At 51.9% G+C, this 26,350-nt stretch overlaps 1 protein-coding gene across 1 annotated transcript; it reads right to left on the minus strand.

Annotated features, from left to right (window-relative positions):
* Nucleotides 1-4,379: 4,379 nt before the first annotated feature.
* Nucleotides 4,380-25,000, minus strand: EFHD2 (EF-hand domain family, member D2). Its single transcript, XM_006883630.1, has 4 exons — nt 24,693-25,000; nt 6,636-6,783; nt 5,480-5,614; nt 4,380-4,511 (listed from the first exon to the last, which is right to left on the minus strand). The coding sequence occupies exons 1-4, from the start codon at nt 24,998-25,000 to the stop codon at nt 4,380-4,382; spliced, it is 723 nt and encodes a 240-aa protein (XP_006883692.1).
* Between the last annotated feature and the right edge of the window lie 1,350 nt (nt 25,001-26,350).

Raw genomic sequence — 26,350 nt, forward strand, 5'->3', positions numbered from 1 at the left:
TGGAACACAAAGTCTCTGACCCATGGAGGGCTAGAATGTGCTGGAAAAAAGAACATTCTTAGGCTGACAGTGGGTATCTGACATCATGCTGGGAGGTGGGAGGCTGGGTGGGGGCAGGATCAGATTAGGAGACCTCTGGGCAGAAGTGTCAAGGGGTGGAGTAAGAGTCTGAGAAACCCAGCAGGTGCCACCGACTGGGGCCGGATTCTCTGAAAGCTGGGCAGGATTCTTTTGTGGCAGCTGTTGTGCTTCAGATGAGGCTGCCAAGGAGGTGGGGCTGAGGTGCTGGCAGGGTTTCTCCTGAAACCGTGAGGGATGTAGTGGGGGATGAGAACAAGCCCTTCTGGGGGAGGAGGCATGTCCGATGTGAGAAATGTGGCCCAGTATCTGGGATGGTTCAGAGGGTTGAATATTCAGTGAGGAAGTAGGGGTTTATGGAGAGATTGGGGGCTCAGAAAGGACTGGAGGCTTGGATTTTTGATGATAGGTTTCAGGGTTTGTTGGGGGCTCAATGAGGGCTTGGCAAGCTCTGGTGGCCTAGGGGGTAAGGAGTTGCGCTCCCACCAGCTGCCCCATGAAAGAAAGACAAGCAATCTCCTCCTTTGCAATTTGCAGCCTCTGAAAGCCTGCTGGAGGGTCAGCTATGAGCAAGCTCCAACTCAGCCACACACAACAGTTTAGGGGTTCAACAACTGTGAGAGACTGGGGGCTCTTGAGGATTTGGTGAATGTTTGAGTCAGGACTCTTGGAGGTGAAAAGTGAACGGGAGGATGGGAACCTTGGAGTTTTCTTGTACGTGTATGCTTATGAAGAAACAATACTTTGTGTTTTTGGTGAAAGTTTTCTCAGCAGTTCAGACCGGGAAGGGTTTAGAGCATCCATCATGTCCCTTTCTCATTCTCAGTTCCCTAATCCCTGTGGGCCTCCTTTGTTTGCCCTGCCCTCTTCCGGGGTGAGGCCTGTTGTGGACCACAGCGGCCCTGAGCCAGAAACAGGCTCTTTCCAGTATAGGACCAGCTGGCCCCTGCCTGATTGTCCATGCCCATCGTAAGGCCCCTGGGCTCCGGCACTGGGGCTTGAATGAAATCCTTCCCGTTTAGAATCTTCTCTCCTTCAGTTAGTTATGAGACCTTTTGGCTAAGGCGTTCTTGTGAGTGGGGGGAGAGTAGTGAAATGCAATGCTTCACTGAAAGTCCCGTGTTAATGATGGTGGCACCCCAGCATTGGGTGGCAGTCCCCATTTCAACAACTCTGCCTTCCACCAGGTCCACACGCTCAGGGAAGGGGCATCCTGGCTGCTGCAGTACTGCCCTCCGCCACCTGGGGGCAGCGGTGCCCAGTCTAATGCCAAACTCCTGCCTCCTGCTGAGGGGGTGCACGCTGCTTGGACCCAAAGCTGGAAAGACTCTGAAGCTCTAGCCAGCCTAGCATTGAGCAAATGGGAAAACTCAGACCAAGTAGGGCTGTGGTCTGACCCAAGTCACATGGCGAACTGTTTCATGGAACCCCACGCTTTCCTTCGCTCAGGGGGTATTTTCCCAGTCTGCTCAGAGCAGCTGGAGGTGCGGGTGGGGTGTCTCTGCAGAGTATATGCTTGGGGATCCCTGTGTGGGGAATGGCTGGGGTCTGTGTGTATAACTGGGATATCTACAGGGCAGGACAGGGTTCAGATCTGCTGTTCACAGCATCACTCTGAGTTATACTTGACTCGATGGTGGCTAATACCATGTGAGGCTGGGGGGAAAAGGCAGAACCTCCCCAGCAGGAGCTTCCTGGGGAAAAGAGGAACATTCAACCTGCCAGAGGGTCAGCTATCAGCTGGTTCTGACCGGCTGCAGTAGTGACTGTGTACAGGAGACTTACGGTCTCTCGGCATGAGGTGTTTGGGGAGGCTGTGTGTGCTAGTGGGGTATCTAGGGCTTCCCTGCATTGACATACCTAGGATGTCTCTGTTAACGACGTTTACCTGGTATTCTTGGCACTGTTATATTGTACATCATGTGCCCATGGAGACGCCCTAACGTTCAACAACTGAGGCAGGGCAGGCCAGTGCATGATCTTCACAACTACTTGCTATGTAATCCTCAGAGAACTGGAAAATGACAAAGAATTGATGCCTTTGAGCTGTGATGCTGGAGAAGATTCTTGAACATACCACGGACTGTCAAGAAAACAAACGGGTCTGTCTTGGAGAGGGTGAAACCAAGTTTCTCCTTGGAGGCTAGGACTTTGAAGCTCTGTTTCACATACTTTGGGCATCCCCTGCAGGGACCGATCCCTTGGCAAAGGACATCATGCAGAGAAGGGTGGAGAACAGCGCAGGAGAGGAAGACCCCGGATGAGATGGATTGATACAATAACTTGAGCAAGGGGGGAAGGTGTATCAGAGTCATTGAGACTGGTTCAGGACAGGGCAGGCTTCAGAGCTATTGTACATAAGGTCGCTATAAGTCACTGGCAACTTGACAGCACACAACAACAGCGGCAGCAACAACAAGCCAGTGGTTAAGAGTATGCATCCTGCCTGCCACACCAGTCATGTCTATGTCTCTGGGGGATGTGCCTCCTATTTCCAGCCTCCGATTGTTATTTCTAAAAGAGGAACTAAAACAACACCCCACTCTGGGCTGATTGTGAGGAGTGAAAGAGTTGATACATATAAAGTACTGAGAGTAGCCGCTGACATGGCAGGTGGGCATCCAACACAAACCCTATTAGGAAGTGTCCTGGAGACCCCTGATCAAACGTCACCCTAATACCCAGGGAACTCCATTACCTCCTTCTTGCCCACTCCTTCCCCAGCCTCTCCCTTCTCTCCCCCTCCCAACCAACAAGGACCACACACACATAGGAATATAGACTTTTATCTTATTTTAGTTAAAAAAAATAATCGTACCACCAAATGAAGAAGTAGCTTTTTTTTTTCTTTTCTGGTGAGAAGGGAGGGGGGGGAAGCAAAATGCCAAAAGAAATCTTTATATTCATCTGTATAAACGTATCCGCTAAGGCAAATGCAATCCGGGGGCCAAGGCTGAGGCATCAGGGTTGGTACCATCTAATCTCTGCAGATTCTAGGGTCAAAAAAATAACACCTCTCTCTGTAAGCCCACAGGAGCTTCTTGGACCCTCGGGGGCATTTTAGTAAAATAAAGACTTATTGAGTTTCAAAGCAGTGATGCTGTCTTGACACACATGGAAAGTTGCATAACTCTGGGGCCTCAAGGGCCGCTGTTCTGTTGAGACTGGGAGACGGTCACAGTTTCACGACACAGCAACAACACACACACATACACGCGTGTGAGCGAGCACATTGGGAGCTGCAGTAGAACAAGCTGGTGGTGCGAGCATGGCTACGGCCCACCGCGCGATGGGCACAAGGAGGGCAGGGTCCCCGTGAGTCCTGATACAGCAGGACAGGTCCCATCGACAGCAAGGTGGATGTCATTTGCTGTAGGATGGTCTGAAAGGGCTGAGTGAGGCCTCTCAGCTGACCAGGACATGCAAGACACACGAAGCATTTTCTGGATGCTTCTTGTTGAACTAAGATGTCAGGCTGGCTGCCTTCTCTATCAAAGGGCCGATTCTGCCTTCCAGCCTCCTCTCTCTCTAGCCCCAGCTCCCTCAGGCGGTTCTGGGAGGGGCTAGGGAGTGGCGTTTCTGCCCTCTTGAACCTCCCTGCTCATGGCCCCCAGCAGAGGGTGGGCCTGTGAGGTAGATTGGCACAGCTGCCCCTCACCCTGCCTTGAGGTCTCCAGTCCAACATGGGGGGCCATGGGCCTGGGTCTCTTCACCAAGGTAGACCTCTCCCTCTCCTCCCAACACATACACTTGGGCAGAAAGAGAAGGCAGAGATAGGAGAAAAAGCCCCTTCTGGTGTTCAATGCCCTTTCTCAGAGGGCCCCAGGGCTGGGGAGCCTGCCGTGGGCAGGCAGAGCCTGGGACTGGGAGGTGTTGACAGAGGAAGGCATGGTGGGGCGGGGAGGCACATGGGGAAGTGGGGCAGGGAGCCAGTGTTCTGGAGCCAGGAGCAGGCCCCCGAGGGATCAGTGCTGGAGCAGGTGGCAGGGCAGCTGGGCGCAGTAGACTGTCAAGAGACACAGGGACTGTCAGGGAGGACAGGACCAGCGAGTCAGGGAGGACAGGACCAGTGAGAGAGAGCCGAGCTGGTGTCAAGGCCCAGGAACGGTGGGAGGGAACAGGTGGAGGCTGGGCCCCTTGAAGAATCCCTCACACGCTCCGTTCACAGACATTAGGTTTTTCATAGTGGTCCCTTCAGAAAGGGGCAAGCAGCAGGCCTGGCCCTGCGTGGCCCACCCTACCTGCCCTCGCCCGTGGGGTTGGGTGCAAGGCCACGGCTGGGTAGTCAGGCCCAACCCCCGCTACTTGAAGGTGGACTGCAGCTCTTTGAAGGCCGCCTTCCGCTGCTTCATCTCTTCAGCTTGCTTCTTCCTCTCCTCCTGCTCGGCTTTGATCTCTTCCTCAAAGCGGCTGGACACGTTGATGGCTTGGACCTGGGTGCAGTAGAGGGGAAAGCCAGCAGTCAGCACTGGGGATTCTCCTCACCACCAAGAGGCTGCACACAGCTCCGCCCTCCAGGCCTGCAGCCCAGCCCTGGGTCAGGCACTTCATTCACCTCTGTGCTTCGATTTCTCCACTTACAACCCAGGACTCAACAACTCTGTCCTCTCCCAGATTTCTCAGGAGGATTGAAAAATAATGTCTCTTCCATACTTTCTTCCTAGTTGGCCTATGTCTGAGAGCTCTGATGGAAACCTCATTAGCATTTTAAATCTCTCCCCTGACAGATGGTGGTGGTGGTGGCTTGTGCACTGGCTGGGAACTGAACTCAGGTCTTCAGGGCCCTACACGTGGTAATTACTGATATTATTATTATCCTTGTTCTTTTTCCTGCCTTGGGGAGCCCAGCTGCATGCCCAGTCCCACCAGTGCATCTGGAAGTGTTCCAGCAATACTTGGAAACCCAGATGGAAGCAAGAGGGGTTCTTTGGAAAAAGGGTGCCTTGGGGCCCCCAGGAGGCAGGATCCAGGAGCCCCTGAACCATTTTTGTCTTTTCATTCAAGTGTGTGCTGTAGGGGAGAGTAGGCTCTGGGCTTTAAGGGTTTTGGGGTGCAGATAGCTTCTGGGCTGGCACTGATTAGGGGATGTTGCAAGAGAGTTAGTGCTGCATTTCTGGGTCTGTCTTGTTTTCACTAGGCCGTCTCTTCCTAAGGCCCCACTCCCTGGAGGTAGCCGTGTATACCCAGTGTGGGACAGCTCCAGGTGGTCCTGTGCCCTCTTTAAGTGGACACGCCCCTTCACTCACCTCCCAGGCAGGAAGAGAAAGGGAAGGAGCAGGAACCACAGGGGTCCCACCAGCTGTCGCACTTGCAGAGCACAGGAGCACGGAGGTAGCCCCACAGTTTCATGGCACCTGGTCACACTCATGCCCCAGGCTCTGTCCAGCCTGCCCCTCCTCACCTTGGCCTCAAAGAAGCTCTTGGCCCCCTTGACGCCCTCAGTGGAAACGTCGATCTCGGAGAGGCGGGCCAGCACGTGGAGCCCGCTGTCCTCCTGCAGCTCCCCAGCTGCGGCTTTGCGGAAAATCAGGAGAAACTGGCAGAGAGAGAGAGAGAGATATGCAGGCGTGGTCAGGAAGAGGGTTGGGGCCGAAGTTCCTGCATACCCGGCTCAGCCTCAGCCTTCCCCGGACAAGCTTGGGTGCTTATCCCTCCAAAGGCCTCTACGCCCTTCCCTCTCTGGGCCTCAGTTTGCCCATCTGTACAACGGGAAATTAAGTAACTATCTGCCCTTCCCTTGGATCCAGTTTCTTCTAGGGACTCCCAAAGCAAGGTCTGCTCCCTCACTTCCAGCTTCCATTGAGAAGCTTGACAATATGCCTTCAACCTCCCTCTTAGCTTTGTCTCCTACTCCCAAACTTGTTCTAAGAATTCCATGTATGGAAGGTGCGTTAATGTGCCCATTTTACAGATGAGGAACGGCTCTGTGACAGGAACAATCTTGCACAGAGCCTCGGCACCAGCAAATGACAGAAAGAGTCGGGAGTCGATTCTGTGACTTTCTGACTTGAAATTGTTCCCCTGTACAGCCCACACCCTCCTCCTGTGAGACTTGGCCCTCCAACCTCCAGGGAGGGCTGTCTCCAAAGCCTCTGGCTTAGTCCCTCCTTGCCTAATGCTGTCACATGGCACTAGACCCTCTTCTCTCTGGGGCCTATTTCAGAGTGAGGAATAAAGAGACCAGGCGCATGCAGTCACCCAGCACGGTGCCCAGCTAATCTCGGGCCCTGAGAACTGTCCTTCTGTCTGTCACCATCTCATCTCCTGAATCACAGCACTGGGTTGTTTCATTTCTTACAAGTCTCCTACTCCACCCAAAGCACCTTTGGAACACAGGACCTTTCTCTGCACACAGAGGGCCCCGCACAGGGCTAAGGATACACTAATCACTAGATAAATGTTCACTAAATCAAGAAATGTTGTTCCTTCTTGTCACTTAAGGCATCTCAGGTCCCTCTGTGCTGAGTTTCTGCCCGGTGAAGGAGCTGGTTCGATCTCTCTGGGCCACTGAACCCTCGGGTGTGGCCCCTGATGGGGTGTGGCAGGACAGGCCTTACCTCTCGGAAGCTGAGCTTGCTGTCAAAGTCCTCATCCACCTCCTTGATCATGTTTTTCAGGCCCAGATGGGTCTGCGGGGCCCCAAGTTTCTCCATCATGAGCTTGAGCTCCATCAGGTCAATGAAGCCATCTCGGCCGGCATCGTACCTACGGGTGATGAAAGCAAGTGAGCCTAAGGACATCTGCCACAGCTCACACCTTGTCATGGGTTACATCGTGTCGCTTCAAAACAATCCCTCCACCGATGGAACCCTGTTTTGACATCATTTTGTTACATTATAAGAGTGTCTTAAGTAGATACACATTCACTTGTACATTCAAAACACATACACACACAGAGAAAAAGACCTGTCTTGTGAGAATCATCTACAAGCCGACGAACTCTCAGGGCCTCCAACCACAAAGAATCCAGAGAAGACTTGGATTTGAACCTTTAGCCTATAGAACTGTGAGGATTTGCATGTCTGTTCTTTAAAGCCACCCACTTATGCCATGACAGTACCAGGTAACTAAGACACATCTGATCAGTCAGACCAGGTACAGCTTGAAGGTGAAGAACTGATGGGGCTCAATGACAACCTTCTGCTAATCAGAAGAGTCTTGATACCCATTATCAGTGGCCCAACTGTGGCTTGGTTACTTCCGATGATGGGGAACTCATCAACTAGCCTGGCAGCCTCCTGTATGTTGACCAGTGCTAATTTCTGAGCAAGACTGCCACACAAGGAAGCTGGAATCACAGCCCTCCTGGACTGTGATGTGACCAGAGAGAAAATGCCCAGCACCATAGGGTGGGAACCTGATGTTAGCACCCACAGACCATCTCCACGGACACTGAACGGACATCCAGCCTCCATCCAGGTGACAGGGACTTGTGGGTAGGGCAGGGTTTCTCCACTTCAGCTCTGTTGTCATTGGGGCTGCTTTGTTGTGAAGGACTGACCTGTGCATTATCGGGTGTTTACCAGCATCCCTGGCTTCTACCCATGACACATTAATCCTAGTTATAATAATAAAAAGTCATCAGATATTGCCAAATATCCCTTGCAGGGCAAAAGCATCCCCAGCTGAGAACCACTGGGAAATAGGATGTAGCATGGAGTGAATGGTGGCTTCTTTCCATAGATCTGGTGCTGTCCAATTGATTATGACGCACAGTGACATTGACCCTTGCCCTAACCTGTGCCATCCTCATCTTCACTGATAACTTGAACCTATTATTACAGTCATGCAAGAAGAAATTCCACCACCCTTGCCTCCAGGGAACACTTTGGCTGCACCTTCTCCACGACATACTCGTTTATTCTTTTGGCAGTCCATGGGATAGTATTCTTTTTCCAACATCACAACTCAAAGACAATAAGCAGCTCTCATTATCAGTCCCTCGGTGCCGTCTGTATTGGGGGTTGGGGAGCAAAGCACCCAGTAGGTGTTCAGCAAGTCCTGCAAAGGCGAACTGTGCATGCTTGAGTAAGTGAAGCTCAGATCAGCATCTCTGCCTCTGATAAGTGGGCAGGGAGGAAGAGGGTCCCTCATGTCACAGAGCTGTACCACAGAGTTACAGGAGGGAGAATCACTTATCATTTCCCAGGAGATGGGACAGCATGAACACAGGCGTGTGTGTGTGTGTGGGGGGATGTTAAGATATCCGGGAGCAGGCTGTGCAGGGTGCCCAGGGGTGTGGAGGGAGATAGTGCCCAATGGAGGTTGGACCTTGAACACTGATTAGGTGTAACAATGGCCCCAGCCCACACCCTCCAGTTCTGCTGCTACCAAGCGCCTGGCAGAGAGAGGGGCAGGGTTGGCGGATGGCTTCTCAATGCTTCTCTGCACTGGCCTCCTTAGGAACCCTGGTTGAGGAAGTGCCTAGAAGACACTGCTTGGTGGTCGATACAGTATCTGCACAGTCCAGCCTGGCTCCAATTATCAGGCTAACCAACACCTACCTGGATCTCTTTCTCCTCATACAGCTGGGGAGGGATGGTCTCAGGTTGGAACACAGACCTGCACTGTACTTATGCTGCCTAAGTAGCTGGGTGACTGTCAGTGACCACAATGAGACCTGGAAGGCAGAGTGTCGAGAGGAGGTCCTGAGCACGTGGAGGTCTTTCCTCAACACACATCTTACTCCTGCACCCTCGGCAGGGCCAGCTGTCCCCACTTCCCTTCTCTGTTTACATACAAGTTCTGTAAGACTGCGGATGCCCTGCAGAGACCACTTCATCGAAGAATAAGGAGCGAAAACAAACCAAATAGTTGCTGGTGAGTAGATTCTGACTCTTGGTGATCCCCCGTGTTTTACGGTCGCTGCAGGAATTTTCAAGGACTGGAAACTTTTGAAAGTAGATCACCAGGCCTTTCTTCCAAGTGCATCTGTGAGGATTCAGACACTAGCCTCTTGGCTGAGACCTGAGCACTCTACCACCCAGGACTTCAATCATTTAATGAAATCTGTCTAGAGGCTGGGAACTACCTTATGTTACTCACTCTTCCTAACAGGCTTATTTTGCAGTGAGGGTTCAGAATGGCTAAGTGACCTCCCCAAGGTCACACAGCACTGTATGGCCTTCAACCCCGGATCATAAGCCACACACTGTTTTGTGCTTAGCCACCCCCTCCCTCAGTCCTTGTGTGCCTCTGGGGCTGCCGGCAGAACACAGGCTTCTGCCTGGAGCCCAGAGGCTGCATTTGTGCGAGGGGTATAAATAGTTCAGGAGCAAGTGAGTCAGTGGTTGGAAGTGACGCAGCACAGAAGGGATGGCCTCTGGTGATGCCTGCAGCGAACAGGGGCTTGAGGCCCAACATCCTTGTAGTCAGTGACCCTGGCCAGGGGAATGGGTGTGAGAGGATGTGGCTTGTGGGACTTAGAAGACCAACACTCTCATGTCCCTGCCTCTCCTATGAGTGGTGGGGCACAGTGGAGACCCCCTTTCCCTTCTCAGCAAAGGGGTTGACCAGCTGCTTCTTGACCTCTAGCAATAGGTTCTTGCAGCCTGGTGAGGGGGTTGATCTTTCCACAAGAGACTCCTCTGTGCCCCACAGGAGAATGAAGTCCCACCGGTTTCTCAAATGTGGCTCCCCTTTGGGTCAAGGATGGAAGGTAAGGGCCCTCCTGGGTTGAATAAAGACACAGGCATGGGAGCCTCCATCTCTGCCGCTAGGATGTAGCAGTTCTGACGCGGGGAGTGTGTGCTCCCAGGGAACGTGCAGCAACGTCTGGGCACAGTTTGGTCATGACTGTGGGGGAAGAGGGTGAGTCACCAGCACGGAGTGGGTAAAGGCCAGGGATGCTGCTGAACACCCCCCTATAGTGCACAGGATGACTCCCACAACCAAGAGCGATCCTGCTTCAAACACCAGGAACGTGAGCACCCGGGCGCAGCAATGGCCCGCTCTCAGGGTCACCATGAGGAAGGACTGAGCTCCTCATCCGGGACCTGCTGGACATGGCAGCCATCACCACAGCACTGCTGAAGTTGGGGAGCCAACCCTCTGCTGATGCCGCCGGCCCCCTGCACGACAGAACGCTGAATCGTCCTCATCGTTAGCTGCCGTCTCCAGTTTTCACTGGCTGACTTTCCGAACAGATCGCCAGGTGCCACTGAAACCTGCTAAGCATCACAGCAACACACACTGTGCTGACAGACGGGCCAGGGATGTGCACGAGGTACCACGGGCCGGGAACCGAACCAAAGTCTCCCACTGCTGCCAACTCCATTCTAACGCATAGTGACCCTCTTGTCAGGCTTCGGAGGCTGTGAACCTTTATGACAGGAAACTGTCCATTTTCCCCCAGTAAGGCAGATGGTAGATTTGAACTGCTGACCTTCAGGTTAGCAGCTTAAGAGGTAACACACTATGCTGACAGGCCTTGAAAGCAAGAATTGTAGAGTGGTATGACTACTGCACCCACCACCATTCTAATGAGATTCAATAACATTTATTTTGCTCCTACTATTTTTAAAATTTTTAAATTATTATTTTATTATTTTTTTTGTGTGTGTGTACCGTCAAATCGGATCTGACTGGTACAGGAGGAGGAGATTGTCCCTCCTTTCCCGGCAGAGCATCTGGTGAATTTGAACCGTGCACCTATGGAATTGCAGTGTGGCTTCTTGCCACTAGGCCACCAGAGCTCCCCTATGCTCCTACTATTTTGAAGCAGGTGTGGTATCCACTTCCTAAATGACATGCCTCTGGAAACTCTATGAACTTAGATAAATGTCAATAGTTATAGAAAGGCTTTAGGCCTTTTGTTCATAGGGTCACTATGAGTCGTGCTCGACTCGATGGCAATCAACAACAATGTGCCAGGAGGTCTGGTGTGCCTAGTGGTAAGAAACTGTGCTATAATCCCAAAGGCACATGGTTCAAATCCACCAGCTGCTCCACCAGAGAAGGATGGGAAGTCTTCTCCATGCGATTTACTGCCTCCGAAAACCCACTGTAGGGTCAGCTGAGTCAGTTCCGACTCAATGGCACACAGCAACAACAATGTGCCAAGGGAGCTCTGCTGGCCTAGTGCTAAGGACTTGCACTGCCAGCCCAAAGGCATGTGGTTCGAATTCACCAGCCACTCCACAGAAGATGGGTATTCTGTTGCAGTGCAATTTATAATTCCTGAAAACCCTCAGGAGGCTCAGCTATGGTGGTTCTGACTTGAAAGCACATAATAGTAACACCTACGTGCCAAGCACAAGAGCCTGCCTGGAGTAGTGGGTAGTATGTTAGGTTTCTAACCAAAAGGTCAGTGGTTCAAATTCATCAGTTGCTTTGGGGGAGAGGGACAAATCAGTTTGCTCCCATTAAAGTTCATAGTCTCTGACCTCTGACGGCAGGTCACTATGCTGCGATCAACGTGACGGCAGGGAGTCTGGTTTTGTTCTGGATACAGGCCCTACACTCGGGGATGTGGGAGTTATTACCTCATGGGCTGCAGAGGTGAGAGCATGATGCCCACACCCTCCTCTCTCTGCTGTTCCACTTCCCTCTCCAGGAGTCTTCAACCTATTTAATACTCAAGCCAGTGGGTTCCTCCCGCAGCCAGGAGAGGCTCAGTGTCAGAGGAAGTGCAGATAAAGTGTCCGCTCTTGGATGGAAACCTGGGTTATGGATTCCTGGGTCTCTGGCAGCTCCCAGTTCTGGCTGGGCGACAGCTCAAACCACAGCTTGAATGGCAGCCTGCTTCATTCATGGGTCAATCAATTACCTGGGGCGGGTTCCGTGCCCGCGGGCTTGGCCCTGAGGGGACAGTGTAAGGGCTGGAAGCTGTGCCAGCCCATCAACCACCTGGGAGGAAGTGACAGTGGACAGGGAGAAGCCAGGTGCTGGGCAGGAGGGAGGGCCCCCCAAGAGGGGTGACACAGAGGAATCACCACACATTTCAGGAGCAGACATGTATTTGCCTTGAATCTATTTGCTGACACAAGCTGTGGGTCACTGATGGAAGACGGTCTTGAAAGTTTGTGTTCCCATCAACTCTGCTGAGACTGACCTGTGTGCAAACCCCAGCTATGTTATCTCTGGATGAGCTGGCCACGTCACTTGACACCCCAAATCTCACTTTACCCAACTGTGCCATAGAGATCAATGATCTCACAAGGATTGTGAGAGATGATCTGAGCGTGTTAACACAGACCCAGGCCCACAGTGAAGCACTCACACATCTTACTATTATAAATGACACTGCGGCGTCCTGGTGGCATAGTGCAGCTAGGTGTTGGGCTGCAAACCCAACCCAAAGGTTGGCAGTTTGAACCTAGCAGCTGCTCCAAAGGAGACTGAAGCGCAATCTCCTCATGTAAAGATTTACGAGTCACAAGCCTTCATGAGTTGCAATCAACTTGACTGCAGTGGGTTTGGGTTTTGGCATCACAACGTAATACCAAGTGATGTGAGGGTTACACACTCAGCTGCCAGCCAAAAGCTTAGCAGTTTGAGCCCACTCAGAAACTTGACCCAATAATTTATCCCTTTAAATACAACAGCATAGAAAATGTGGAGGGACAGGCGTACTCGATCACATGGTGATGCTGTCAGTTGGAATTGACTTGATGGCACTTAACATTAGCAGCTCTGGTGGTGCAATGTCTTATGTGTTGTGCTGTTAACCTAAACACCACTGGCTTAAATCCTTGGGAGAAAGAGGGACAGTACTCTCCTGTAAAGATTAACAGTCCTAAGCTGCTCTGGGGGCCTAGTGGCAAGAAGATACGCTGCAATCCCGAAAGCATGTGGTTCGAATCCACCAGATGCTCTGCTGGAGAAGGAGAGGCAATCTCCTCCTGTACCAGTCGGATATGATATGACAGTACACCCAAAAAGAAAACAACAACAACAACAAAAAAGATTAACAGTCTCTGAAACCCAATGGAAAGCTGAGTCAGAACTAAGTCAACAGAACTGGATTTTTAAACAAAATACTACTACTCAAGAAAACAAAGATTCTCACCACTGGGCCAATTGGCAGCATCAGTATGGATGGTGAAGAGATTGAGATAGTTAACAGATTTAGTTTACTTGGTTCCACAGTCAACACTCTTGGTAACAGTAGCCAGGAAATCAGGAGATGAATTGCATTGGGAAAGTCAGCTGTGAGAGACCTCTCAAGAGTACTGAAGAGCAACATCAGGTTGGAGACTAAGGTGCGCCTGATCCAGGCTAGTCTTTGCAATTACGTGCTATGCACCCGAGAGTTGGACAGTGAATAGGGATGATAGAAAGAGAATAGATACCTTTGAGCTGTGGTGCTGGAGAAGAGTGTTGACTATACCATGGACTACTAGGAGAACAAACAGGTTTGTCCTAGAGAGGGTGAAACCAGAATGCTCCCTGGAGTGAAGGATTCTGACGCTTTGTCTGACATACTTTGGGCATGTTGCAAAGAGGGACTGGTTCATGGAGAGGGACATCATGTTTGGGAGAGTGTGGGGACGATGCAGGAGAGGAAGACCCTTGAGAAGATGGATTGATTCTGTGAGCAGAGTGGTGGGAATGAGTGCATTTGAGACAGTGAGGTTGGCACAGGATAGAACGACGTTTAGGGCTCTTGTACATATAGTTGCTATGAGTCACAAGTGACTCGAAGGCACATAACAACAACAATAATGACATACTACTACTACTACTACTACTACTTATTATTATTTTTACTATCTACCTTAAGGTTTGTTAAGGATTAAATGAGATTACAAATCTAAAATGCCTAGCACATAATTGTCGTGGTTGTTAGATATTACTGAGTCAGCTTTTGACTCACAGCAACCTCATGCATAACAGAATGGAAAGTTGCCTAATAGGAAGAACACTTAATTGTGCTCATATGAAATCTACGCGAAGACAAAGAAGCTGTTGTCTGAACAGAACAAGTGAACATTGTATGGCTTACCATCAGGAAGCATGCGCTTGAGGTTGTATCCTTTCTCTATACCTATTCAATCTGTATACTGAGCAAGTAATTCATGAAGCTGGGCTCTCTGAAAAAGACTGTGTTATGAGAATGGGAGGAAGACTCACCAGCAGCCTGTGTTGTGCAGATGACACAACGTTGCTGGCTGAAAGGGAGGAGGACCTAAACGCTTGCTACAGAAGATCAAAGACTACACAGAGCCTTCAAAACAGATTACATCACTACATCAAGAAACAAAGATCCTTACCACTGGGCCAATGGACAATATTGTATAGATGGAGAAAGGACTGAAACTGTCAGCTAACTTGGAACTACTACTCGTAGTACCAGCAGTTAGCAGATGAAGAGATGCATTACTTTGGGTAAGTCCACTGCCAGGGATCATTCCCAAATACTGAAGAGCAATGATGTCAGTTTGAACACTAAGATGTACCTGATTCAGGTCTTTTCAATCACTTGCTATGTGTCTGAGAGCTGGATAATGAATAAGGATGAGAGACAGAGAATTGATGCCTTTGAGTTGTGGTGTTGGAGAAGAGTACTGAATATCCCATGGACTGCCAAAAGAACAAACTAATATGTTTTGGAAAAGGTGCAGCCAAAGTGTTCCTTAAAGGGAAGGATGGTGAAGCTTTGTCTCTCTTACTTTGGACACGTTATTAGGAAAGGCTATTCCTTGGAAAGGGATATCATACTTGGAAAGGTCAGTGAAAGAGAAGAAGACCCCCAGTGAGATGGATTGACATGGTGACTGCAGCAATAGGCCCAAATGTGTCAGAAATGATGAGGATGGCACAGCATACGACAGGGTTCAGAGCTGCTGTTCATAGGGTCACAGGAGTATTACTTGACTCAATAGCACCTAATAACAGCAACCACAAGAGCAAGAAAGTGCTTTAACTCATTAATTTCATATTAAAAATAAACACAGTTGCCATCAAGTTAATGCTGACTCATGGAGAATTCAAGCATGTAAAAAACCCCCAAGGCCTTTAAAAAAATTGTATATATATACACACACACACACATTGCCATGTCTTTCCTCTGAGGTGCCTCTGGGCGGTCTTGAACTTCCGGTCTTTCAGTCAGCAGTCAAGCTCCTGCACCAGCCATTTGCATCACTCAGGGACTCCATTAAAAGAATAGTGGCTGTTTCAGTGAGAACTTTTTGCATGACAGATATTATGTTCAGTCCTTTATATAGAAATATAAAAAAATGATAATAATTATGATAAAAAAGTACACAACAGGCTTCTCTCAAGGGCGCAAGTCCTAAAGGACACGGTGGGAGGATGCTCACTGCAGACATGCCTAGGAGGTAGGAGTTTGACAAGACAACCAAGAAGCATTCTCTTCTGAAGGTCCCTCTATTTCCTCCTATTGGAATTGCTTCAAAGACTCAGGAGTTTGGAGAGGTGGTGAGGAGAGCTTCAGCACCGAGTTGCTCTCTTGTCCCTCAGCCATCCCTCTGATAGGGGCAGAGCGACACAGCAGCAGTGTGCCCAGCAGATGGACAACCGGAAACCCAGGAAAGCCTAAGAATGAGAGTAACACTGGAGAGTTCTGAGACTGGCTGCAGGCACATCCTGGGTGGAGGAGACCCTGCTGTCCACCAACCCTTGCCCTTGCACCCCTGATCTGGAATGGAAGCTGCATGTGTGGCTCAGAGGATGCAGGAAAAGACACTTCAGCATCCAGGACTTAATGGGAGAGTCTGCTTCACCCACTTCATGGTATGTGCAGAACTCAGGGCGCAGCATGGACAGGGGCCAGCTCAGGCACACAGCACTAAGCTGGTGGTCAGCAGCATCCCAGTGGCTGGAGGGCTTCCTTCCCCTGCCCACCTCCATCCTTTTTTTCCCTCGCTCAGTGAAAGGACCTGAATTCTCCAGTCTGCAGTGAGTGTTGGGGGAGGCCGGGCTGAGAATCCGCTCAGGGCTGGCCTGGGAAGGCCAGTGCCATCCGGTCCAAAAGGCGATAAGCTTATGCCTGGAAGCTCAGCACTTTTCCCCAACACCAGAGGGAGGTTGCTGGGCTTGGCACACTGCCCACATTCCTACCACCTCCCCCTGAATAGTTCTCACCAGGGAGGACTCAGCTGCTGCCCTGGATGCTGGGGACAAAGTCGCCCCCTGCCAAAGAGGGGCATGTAGTCCCCACCCAGATAGACTCTCTTTTGGGGCTAAACATCGCCTCACCCAGGTAACTTCTTACAACCAGGCCCATGGATGAGGGCAGTGGCTAGGCCTGCCATGCACACCTTGGACCCAGGACTCCATCTCATTTTGCAACAATGTTATTTATATATGCCTGCTTTTTGTTGAGCACTTACTATGTGCCTGGCCCTGTGCCAAGTGCTTTGCATCAGATCCTCATAAGAATTTCATAAAATGGGCACAAATTACTCAGTTAAACAGTCCAAATAAAGGGCTCAGAGAGGAAGTGCCATGGTCAAGGGAAGGGTTGACAAGGATGCAGCTGGGACCTGAATACAGATCAGATCAAAAATAATCTGGAGAGTTGTCTCACTGCTTACCCAAAGGTGGGGACTCTTCGGGGGTTTCAATCCCCCAGGTGCTTAGAAGGAAAAAAGCAGGGAAATCTCCTCCCGTAAGATGTACAGGCTCTGAAAACTCGTAGGAGGATCAGTCATGAGTTGGTTCCCACTTGATTGCCAATGAGTTTGAGTTTTCTGACCCTACAGATTCTGCGGAGAGACTCAGGATTGGGAGGAATCTTGGAAGTCAGCTCTCCAGGAAAGTAAAATTCTTTATACAGGTGCCTGCTTGAATACCTTTGGGGACGGGAGGCTTACCACCTGAGGAAGTCCGTTTTGGTTTTAGAAATGACTACTGGAAAGCTGCTCCTCTGTGACTGCTGCCCTCAAGCTGTGCTATATGGTCTCGTGGAGAATGCAGCAGAGTTATCATGGTTACTGCACTGGGGAAAGGTGGGGAGCAAAGGGAATCCCCAATTCTGCTCCTCCAGACTCCCACTCCAAGTCTCGGCTGATAGTTTTCCCGAGTATGGGAGTCCTTCAGAGGGCACACATCTGGAGAGAGTATTCTTCATGGGTCACCTGGTACTTTTGGTCCGAAATGGGAAGCCATGTCCCTAAGGACAGAAAGGTTCCGGACAATAGTTTGTTTTGTTTTTTGGTGTTTTTTGCTTTTTTTTAAAAGAGGTCTCATCTTGGCTGGCTTTGGCCTGCCCAGTCAGCCAGACCCAGCCTACTTCTCCACAGAGAGGGACCCTGCCCACTTCTCCACCGAGGGAGAGCACAGGTGGGCGTCGATGTGCCGCAGTGCCAGCTCAGGGGTGTTCATCCCATGCCTGCCTGGCCCGACTCTGCTTGCCTGACTCATGTGGGGAAAGCCCGGCCATTCACCACTTCCTCCAGCTCTATCTGTGGAATCTGACACTTGATCTCTTGTCCTGAGTCAACCAGGGAGGGACTCTGTGGGTTGGCTCATGACAATCTGCTGTGGGGCTGTCAGGGTTCAGGAGTCTGTCAGCGGTACAGGCTGTTAAAGAGCTTGATTGCTAACTCAAAAGTTGGAGGCCTAAAGGAGGTCTGGTGGCCTAGTGTCAAGAAGCTGCACTGCAATCCCAGAGGTATGCAGTTCAAATCCACCAGATGCTCTGCTGGAGAAGGAGGGACAAATCTCCTCCTGTACCAGTCAGATCCAATTTGATGGTACGCACAATAATAATAAAATAAAGAATATGTAAAAAAAAAAAAAGTTGGAGGCCTGAGTCTACCAAGAAATGCTGTGGCAGAAAAACCTGGTGATCTCCTTCAAAAACAACAGCTGCTGGAACCCTACAGAGCACAGCTCACAGTTCTTTTCTAAAACACACAGGGTTGCCATGAGTTGGAGCCAGGTTGATGGCAACTAGTAATCTATCTGGTTAGGGTTCCATGGTATCCCAAACTGGGTTCAGAAAAAAAAACCCCATTTCACACTGAGCACAGGCTGGAGGGGGCACCCCTCCCTCACTTGCAGCGTCAACAACTGGCCTCTAGCCTCCACAACCTTCTCCTAGTCCTCTCTTCTCAGTAACTGGTACGAGAATGAGTCCAGAGGAACAGTTATTGAATGCTGAGTGTAACCCAGTGTTTCACTGAGATTATTTAATCTTTGCTCCATTCATCTTTTATCCCCTGGTGGTTTAGACAGTGAGTAACTTGCCCTGGGTCGCCTTCAGGGAGTGGCAGACAGTAGGTTGTGAGGTAGCCCAGTGCCTCTCAAACGTCAGAGTGCCTGAGCATCACCTGGCAAATCTTGGAGATTGTGGACCAGCAGGTCTTGGGTGGGTCCAAGCCCCTGCATTTCCAACAAGCTGATGTTGAGGGTTCAGGGACCACTATGAGTAAAGAAGTAGGGAGTGTGGAGTCAGACAGGCCAGGTTCAGATTCTGTCTTTGTGTGATTTGCTGTGTGACTGTAGACAAGTCATATAAACCTATCTGAGACTCAGTTTTCTTATCTGTAGACTGGGTGAGATGATCTCACAGTTGAGGATGACCTCACAGCCAGCTGAGGAAGGTTAAATAGGACACAACGTGTCCAGAACAGAGTGGGCCTGCTGGCCAACAGTGGTCCTCAAAATCAAACAAGGAGCCCAGGGCTGGGAGGGGTGAGATGGGAGGTTGCATGGCTCAGGAATGGAGGGCCCAGCCCCCTGCTTGGCATTGAACTCACACTTCTCTGATGTCCTTGAAAAGCAGAAGTCAGCCAAGGAGAAGCCTGCTCAGCTGGTGGAGTGTGTGGGGCCTGTCCCTGCTGAGGCTGCAAAGTGACCGTCTCTCTGGTCAGCTTAGTCTTGCAGAAGGGCCCCTCCTTGCCTCCCAGGGCCTGGGTGCTCACATCTGAGGCCCATCCCAGGCCTTAGAGCCCCAGGCCAGGCAGGAAGGTGCAAACCAAAGGGGAACAAACGTCTCTAGGGGGAGGGAGCAAGGAGGGAGTCAGATGCAGAGGGGAAGTGAGAGGGAGCAGAGCGGACTAAGACCTGGCCTGGAAATGGCCTCTCTCTAGGCTTTCTGATCTCCCAGGGAGCTGGAGGTGGAAGGACCCAACTTCCTCTTCTTTCACACAGGATTCCCCAGTCTCCCCCCCCCCCCGACAAAACAGCCCACAGTGGCCTCTGGGACCTCCTGAGGGTAGGTAGGTAGACCTCCTACCTTTTAGGGGGTCCCAGAGGCCAAATTGGTTGGAACTCTGCCTGTGCTACTAATTACAACCTTGGTCAAGCACTACAATAGCCTTGAGCCTTGATTTTCTTATCTGTCAAATGGGGATAATGACAGTACTTCACCTGATAGTCCCAGTGTAAGGATTAAATTCTATTTCCTAAGTCAGAATCATTGGCTCCTCTGTGTGTGTGGGTGGGTGAGGAGTGGCAGGCAGCTTTACCAGCTGGACCTGATGCCCCACTTAACAAGAAGAGGGTGTGGGGGCAGGGGTCCCAAGCATCCCTGTGAGAGCTCTGTCTCCAACCAAGAAAGACAAGAATCTTCTAATTGTAGCTTTGTGGGTTCATTCTCTACCTACCTTGAATCTGTCTTGAAGAAAGTGAAATCAGAGTGTTTCTTACAGGCAAGGATGGTGAAACTTTGTCTCCTATACTTTAAGTAGGTTATTAGGAGGCCAGTCTTTGGAAAAATACACCAGGCTTAGAAAGGTCAGTGAAAGAGAGGAAGACCTTCAACAAGATGGACTGGCACAGTGACCACAACAATGTGGTCAGGTATATCAGAGATGAGGGTGGCACAGGATAGGACAGGGTTCAGGTCTGTTCACAAGGTTACTATGAGTCATGGTTGACTCAATGGCACCTAACAACAACAACAACTACTAGCCCTACTCTAAGAGGTTAGGCCTTGAAAGGGCAGGGACATTAATCTTCACAGAATTCTCTGGACCTTAACATAGATAGAGCAGCAATGTAAAGCAATGTCTAAGGATGAACGAGTGGCTTATGTTTCTCAAATACATAATCTATCGCATGTAAGGTCCTTAACTCCGGAACTCGCCTCAGTCCTCAGAAATCTAACAGGTGGTCTCAGAGCAGGTGGGGGTTCAGAGGAGCTAGATGACTCGCCAGGGTCACTGCTAGCTTGGCACCAGGAGCTACAGTTCCGTATCCCTCCTAAGCCCTAGCCTCGCCACCTGCCTTTCACACCATTAAGTGCTAATGAATTCGTTTCCCTGTTTTTGTTATTTACCAGAGCCATATGCAGCTGTCAATCAGAGTCTGTTCAGAGGGAAAAGGAGGGTTCTCATGCTGTGTCACCATCTCTGTGTCACTCCAGCCCAAAACAACCAGGTGGCTGCCAGCTGAGCAGCCCTAGGAGGGTCTCCATGGTGGAGGGGTAAGTCGAGGCAGTGTCACCTCCATATAACCACCGCGAGGACCCCACTAGGGGTCCAGGAGAAGGTGTATGAAGGGGGTTTATGCTGAGAATCATGACCTACAACTATGGCCAGGATCCTTACCCTGTGAACCAGGTGCTATGATTAGCCCTGTTCTATTAGCAAGGATGAAGGTTCTGGAAGATTTGATTGACTTGCTCTAAGACCCATGGCTCGAGATTCAAGCCCAAGGCTGCAGGCTCCAGAGGTGCTGATTTTGACCCCTGGTCCCACTATCTTACCAGGAAAAGCGGAGACAGAGAGGTACAGAGAGCGGCAAGGATCTGAAGAGAGAGCCGGAGGGAGGTGAGCTGCCTCGGGGAGCCTGTGAAGGGAAGAGTCGTCCAGGAGGACAGCCTGCCTCACTGACGCAAGGGGTCATGAGATGAAGTGGCTGGGGACGAGGCTGGGGACAGTGCAAGGCAGGGAACTAGGGCATCTTCCTCAGATTCCATGGCACGTTCAGAATTACGTCACTGCCTACCTTTCTGCCAGGTCTCAGCTTACAAAACCCTCTGGAGCCCCTCCCGGGCTGCTGCCAACCCAGGGGTGAGTTCCCTCCAGGATCTCTGGGTCTATGCCAGTCCTCATCTTGCCCAGAGTGAAGGACTTCAGAGACAGCCCTGGATGAATGGACACAGAGAGGGAGAAGGTCCCCTAAGGAGGAGACCCCTGAGCTGAGTCCAGGTACCACTGACACAGCGCCTCCTGGTGGCTGCATCCCACTGCAACTCCTGTGTATCATGTCCTACATGCCTCACCTTGAGAAGTGGGTACCATTATCTCCACTGTACAGACAGGGATGAACAGAAGGAGCAAGCAGGGCTCTCAGGGAAAACCTGAGGGAGAGTTCTGTTCTCATGGAGCCCGTCTGCTGGCTGTTAACAGGGAGGGGAGCCCGGGCTGCCCACAGGCCCTGCCTTGGAATAGCAGCTGCTCTCTGGTTTGGCCACTGAGTATCTCTCCATGATCTTGAGGAAGTCATGGCACTTTTCTGGGCCTCAGTTACCTCTCTTCTGTGAAATGGGGAGAAGGGCTGGAGTTAACCCTCAGGGTCTCTCCCAGTCGGAAATGGCAGTAAGTGCGAGGTCAAGCTCGGACCAGAAGATTCTGGAAGGCAGATTTGCCACACAGAAGAGCCTCAGGCTGGCTGCAAGAATAAGAGCTTAAGGGCCCACAGGAATCATCTCAGGCTGTTCCTTGTACAAAGTCCCTGGGTGGAGGAGTAAACCACGCGAAGGTACCTCAGAACAAAGGCCTGGAAACGTACTTCTGAGAAATCAGCTATTGGAAACTCGAGGAAGCACAGTTCTGCTCTGACACACGGGTTGTAACGAGCTGGAATGGACCCAACACCACCTGGTTAGGCAGGGCAAGCCGCCTACTGCTGCCACCAGGCACCTCCCTGGCATAGCCAAGATGGACGGCCAGGCTTCCTAGCTCCTGGCCACCCTGACCTCCCTCATCCCTGGCGGATGGCTCCACAGGAGGGCCCGGGAGCTGTGGAAGGGCTGGGAGCCCTCCAGCAGAGCCTGGCTCCGATGCCCTGGCTGCAATCCCCAGGCCCTGCTTGGACCCAGGAGGCTGCAGCCCCACTTGGACAGCGGAAGCAGAACGGGGGTTTTGTCCTCCATGAGAGCCTGTCTGCTGGCTGTTAACGAGCTGGGCTGGGCTTGGCTGGCACAGTGGAGCCTTGTTTCCTTGAATACAAAGTCTGCAGCTTTCCACTCTTGGCAGGACCCTGGCGGGCGAAGGGCATTTCCTTCCCTAGAGGTTCCATCTACTCCCTGGCCCCTCCCCATTCCACACCTCTCCCAGTGACCCAGCGGGCAGTGGTGGCGCCAATGGGTGGCTTGGAGGGCCTCAGCTCTTTCCAGTTTCCGTCAAAGTACCTCCCCCAGAAACTAACACCAAAACCCATCAAAGTACGCCCCCTCTCCATCAAACCAACTCCAAACACAGCCTCTCTCTCACAAGTGAGCTGGCTTTGCAAAGGCAGTTTTAAGCCCATTTCCTCAGCCACGTGCTCCCCCTCAAACCAAACAGCTGCCTCCTAGGTCCCTCTTCATTTGAGAGTCTGAGTTCTCCCCAGTAGCTCCATCTTTCGTATTGGGGTGGGGGGAGGTTGGGATGCTGCAGAAGCCTGAGAGGTGGGAACTGAGGGCAAGTAGGAACTGGGATCATCAGTGAGGTCACAAGGCGGGAAATTAGCCAGGGTGTCAGAGGAGGTATATGTTTTTGTAAGGGAGTAGATGGTTTGCCAAGGAAGACCCCGAAAATCTTTATAAAAGGAGAGCGTCAATTTTGGAATCACAGACCTGGATTCAAATCCCAGCCACTTCTGGCTAGGTGTCTTTGGTAAGTTACTGAACTCTGTGCCTCAGACGGTCCATCTGCACAGTGGTCGCGGTCTTAAGTCCACATCATGGGAGGGTTAGATAAAATAGCAACAGCCTCACAGTACTATTAATACAGCACTATTAATACTAGATGGCTACATTTGAGTAATTTCCCTTGAATTCCCCAGGGTGGAGGGGGTGGGGGGGTGGAGTAAACTCTACAAGGAAGCTACTGCCAGCGATGACACACCCAACCCCTGGGCTCAAGAAGTCCACGATCTATTCCTCCAGGAATCTTGGGAATCCTGCTCTCTCGACTTGCCAGTTTTGGGTTGGGAAGAAACACCAGGATTTTGAGCACTGGCCCTGGCCTCTAAGAGTCAGCTCCTCGGGGTCCAGCACCTTCCCTAGGCTTGGAGCCGTTCCTTCTACGCTGACTCTTGGGGACATGTGAGGCTCCCAACCACCCACCTGAGGCTGGGAACTAAAACCCTCTTCCTCTGTGTGGAGGCCAAATGCAGAAGCTGCAGCTTCAGCAAGTGGTGAGAAGTGGGAAGGGGCCTTTCTCAAGCTGTGGGCTTGCAAAAACTCCCCTTTCCTGGGCTTCCTGTTTGATGTCTGGTCACTGTCTGCTATGTGTGGCAGTGGTGACAGTCCCTGCCTGCCCCCAACCTCTACTCAGTTCAAGGTGGAGCCAAGCTGGTCAGTACCCCTCCCTCCCAACCTGTTTGGGCAGCATATCGCCCGGCTTTGCAGGGCAAGGCTTGGTCTCAGGAAGGTTCTCTTTCTTTGGATCCATTGATGACCAGCATCCCCAGGGCAGCTTTCCCTCTAAGGCTAGGGACAAGGGGTTGGGAAGCAGGTGGGGAAGGTGCCAAAGTGTGTACGGAATGGGGACTACCTTCTTCACCCATGGGCACAAACAAGATGGGGGGAGGGTGTGGCTGGCTGTATCAGCTCTTAGAGGATGCGGGGGAGGGGGGATCCCCAGGATGGAACATGTGGGAAACTGGAGCCCTTTCTACAGAGATGAAGTTTAGGGGTGCTGAGCCCACAGGTCTGAGGGATGCCTGCCTAAACTGGGGAGGGCTGCAGTGTGCAGAATGATGTGTCCTAAGAGTAGAGGTGAGAGGCACTGCGGAATGTAGCATAGAAGAGGCTCCCCTTCTCACTGACGTATATGGGGGGCTGGGACGGAATAGGGCTCTTGTAGGATGTGGAAGGACATGGGGACCCATGACAGGTAATGGAGAGCAAGGGAGATATCAGAGCAAGAGGGGAAGGAGAGATGACTTCGGGGTGGAGGTGTGTATATACCTGGGGGGACAGTGGACAGGGGCTTTGGGGGTCCCTTCCTGAGGAAACTACTTGAGGGACTGAATTTGGGTCTTAGCTGACAGGGAGGATGAGGGGAGAGGGGCAAAGTCCAGTGTTGATAAGAAATCAGCTTGTAAGGAAGGGGGAGCCGTGTGTTTGGGAAGGGAGGCCCTGAGCTCAATGTTGGTGTTTGCAGGTGTGGGGTCGTGGGAGAACCTCACTAACAGGACATGGGGAGAGGAGGTGGCTTGAGAACAGAGATTGGGTCCCCAGACCCATGGTGGGGTTTGCTGGGACTAGTGATTATCTGAAAGGTGCTGCGGGTCCCCCACTTCGCGTGGAGCGTATGGTGTCCTGAGGGCTGGCAGTACTATGAGGGTGGTCGTGTTCAGAGGCTGGGGGCGGGAGGGTCCCCGATCGTATGCGTGGGGGAGTGTCGGATCTCTCAGCCTGTGATAATCTGGAATGTCCCCATGCCTGGTATGTGGGCAGGAGTCCCGGGGAGCCGCAGGATCACGGTTCAGGGCCCAAGGCCGGTGGTGGGGTGGGTGGGAAGGCCGGCAGCGCGGGCACTTACTGCTTGAACATCTTCTCCATGTCCTTGATCTGCTTCCTGGAGAACTCCTTGAACTCGGTGTAGGGGTTGAAGACGCGGCGGCTGGGCGACTGGGGCTCGCCGATGCCCTGGTTGAGGTCGGCGCGCCGCAGCAGCTTGGCGCTCAACTCCCCGTCCGCGCTGCCCAGCGCCTCGGCCGCCTCGTCGGGCGCCCCCGCCGCCGCCGCCGCTGCCCCATTCAGGCCGGGCTGCTCCGCCGCCTCGCTGCCGCCCTCGTCCTCCAGCTGCAGCCGCCGGTTCAGCTTGGTGGCCAGCTCGTCCGAGGCCATGGTGTGCGCGCGGCGCCCGCTCGGCCCGGCCCCTGCTCCCCGATCGCTGCTCGCCGCGCGCCCGGCGCCGCGCACCTCCTCTGGCCGCGCTCTTCCTCTTCCTGACACTCAGCGCGCCAGGCACCGCCTCGGGAGGTGGGACTTAAGCCCCTCGCGGGGACCGCCCGCTCCCGCCCCCAGCTCCCCACCCCCTCCCGGTGGCCCGCCCCGTGCTGCCCGCGCCCGAGTGATTTCGATCGCCCGGGGTCAGGTGTGCTGAGGTTTGCATGCTCGCCACCTTCATACCCCCGTAGGAATTTGGGGGGGCCTTGTAAAAAGATCTCCCCCCTCCATTAAGATGGCTTCAGTGTGGCCGCTGAGTGGGGCGGGAAAGAAGAGCCCCCTTCACCCCCCTCCTTGTTTGGGTGTGGGTCAGGGGCTTAGGGGGACGCCGCCCCCACCCCCTTTCTCTGGAATCCCCACGCCAGTGAAGTCATAATCCTCTGTCTGTGACACCCTGGCGGTTGCCATGGAGAAGGCTCTGTGTCAAACACTGGCTTTCTCAATGAGGGTTTGCAGGGGTATGAAGGTGAGCAGGAACCCTAGTTTGGATTTACCCATGCTTGGACTTTGTGGCATCTTTTAGGAAAAGGCAAAACAATAGCAGTGAGGGTGTGCTGGGCTTCACCCCTGAAAGGGCCTAGGTGACCTGGGGAGAGAGGAGTGGGCAGGGGCTGCCCTCTACTTTGTGGACCAGCACTGTCTTAGGGATGACTTGGCAGAATAGCTGCAGTTGTCACAGTCCACTTCTGGGATATTGACAGGAAGACTTTTTTTTTTTAATTATTTTTGGTGTCAATATACAAAATACTACATTCACAATTTCTAATCAGACAGTTCAATAACATTGGCTACAGCACATTCTGTGATGAGAAAATAATCTAAAATAATTCCATTATTCTATCTCTACGCGCACTGTTGCATCATCTCTAAGTTAGGATCTCTGAGGAGACCTTGGTGGCAGAGTGGTTACAATAGTGGGGCTGCTAACCAAGACGTTGGCAGTGCAAATCCACCAGTGGCGCTGTGAGAAGATAGAGGCGGGTTTCTCTATGAGTTGGAATCCACTCAAAAGCAGTGGGTTTGTTTTTAGTTTGGGAAGATCTTAATGTTGCTATTTGATAGGAGAATCAGAAAGAAGGAGATCTCCTGTCCAAAGGCTAACGGGATGGGGATACGGATTGGAACCACAGAGGACACAAGTCTGCGATCTGGCCGATCACCTTAAAATGGCCATGCTGAAGATCCTTAGCATTAGAACGTGTGTGTGTGTGTGTGTGTGTGTGCGCGCGCCCAGGCCCCACTCCAGAT

Source organism: Elephantulus edwardii, unplaced genomic scaffold (genome assembly GCF_000299155.1).
Source record: "Elephantulus edwardii isolate Elephantulus edwardi_28Jun2011 unplaced genomic scaffold, EleEdw1.0 scaffold00028, whole genome shotgun sequence".
Taxonomy (NCBI): Eukaryota; Metazoa; Chordata; class Mammalia; order Macroscelidea; family Macroscelididae; genus Elephantulus; species Elephantulus edwardii.

Bases quoted from the DNA above. Each gene is read 5' to 3' on its own strand.
- EFHD2 (XM_006883630.1), bottom strand. From the start codon at position 25,000: ATGGCCTCGGACGAGCTGGCCACCAAGCTGAACCGGCGGCTGCAGCTG. The intron at 5,615-6,635 runs GTAAGGCCTGTC...TCTCTCTGCCAG, and splicing joins GCAAGCTCAGCTTCCGAGAG to TTTCTCCTGATTTTCCGCAA. The intron at 4,512-5,479 runs GTGAGGAGGGGC...TACTGCACCCAG, and splicing joins AGAGCTTCTTTGAGGCCAAG to GTCCAAGCCATCAACGTGTC.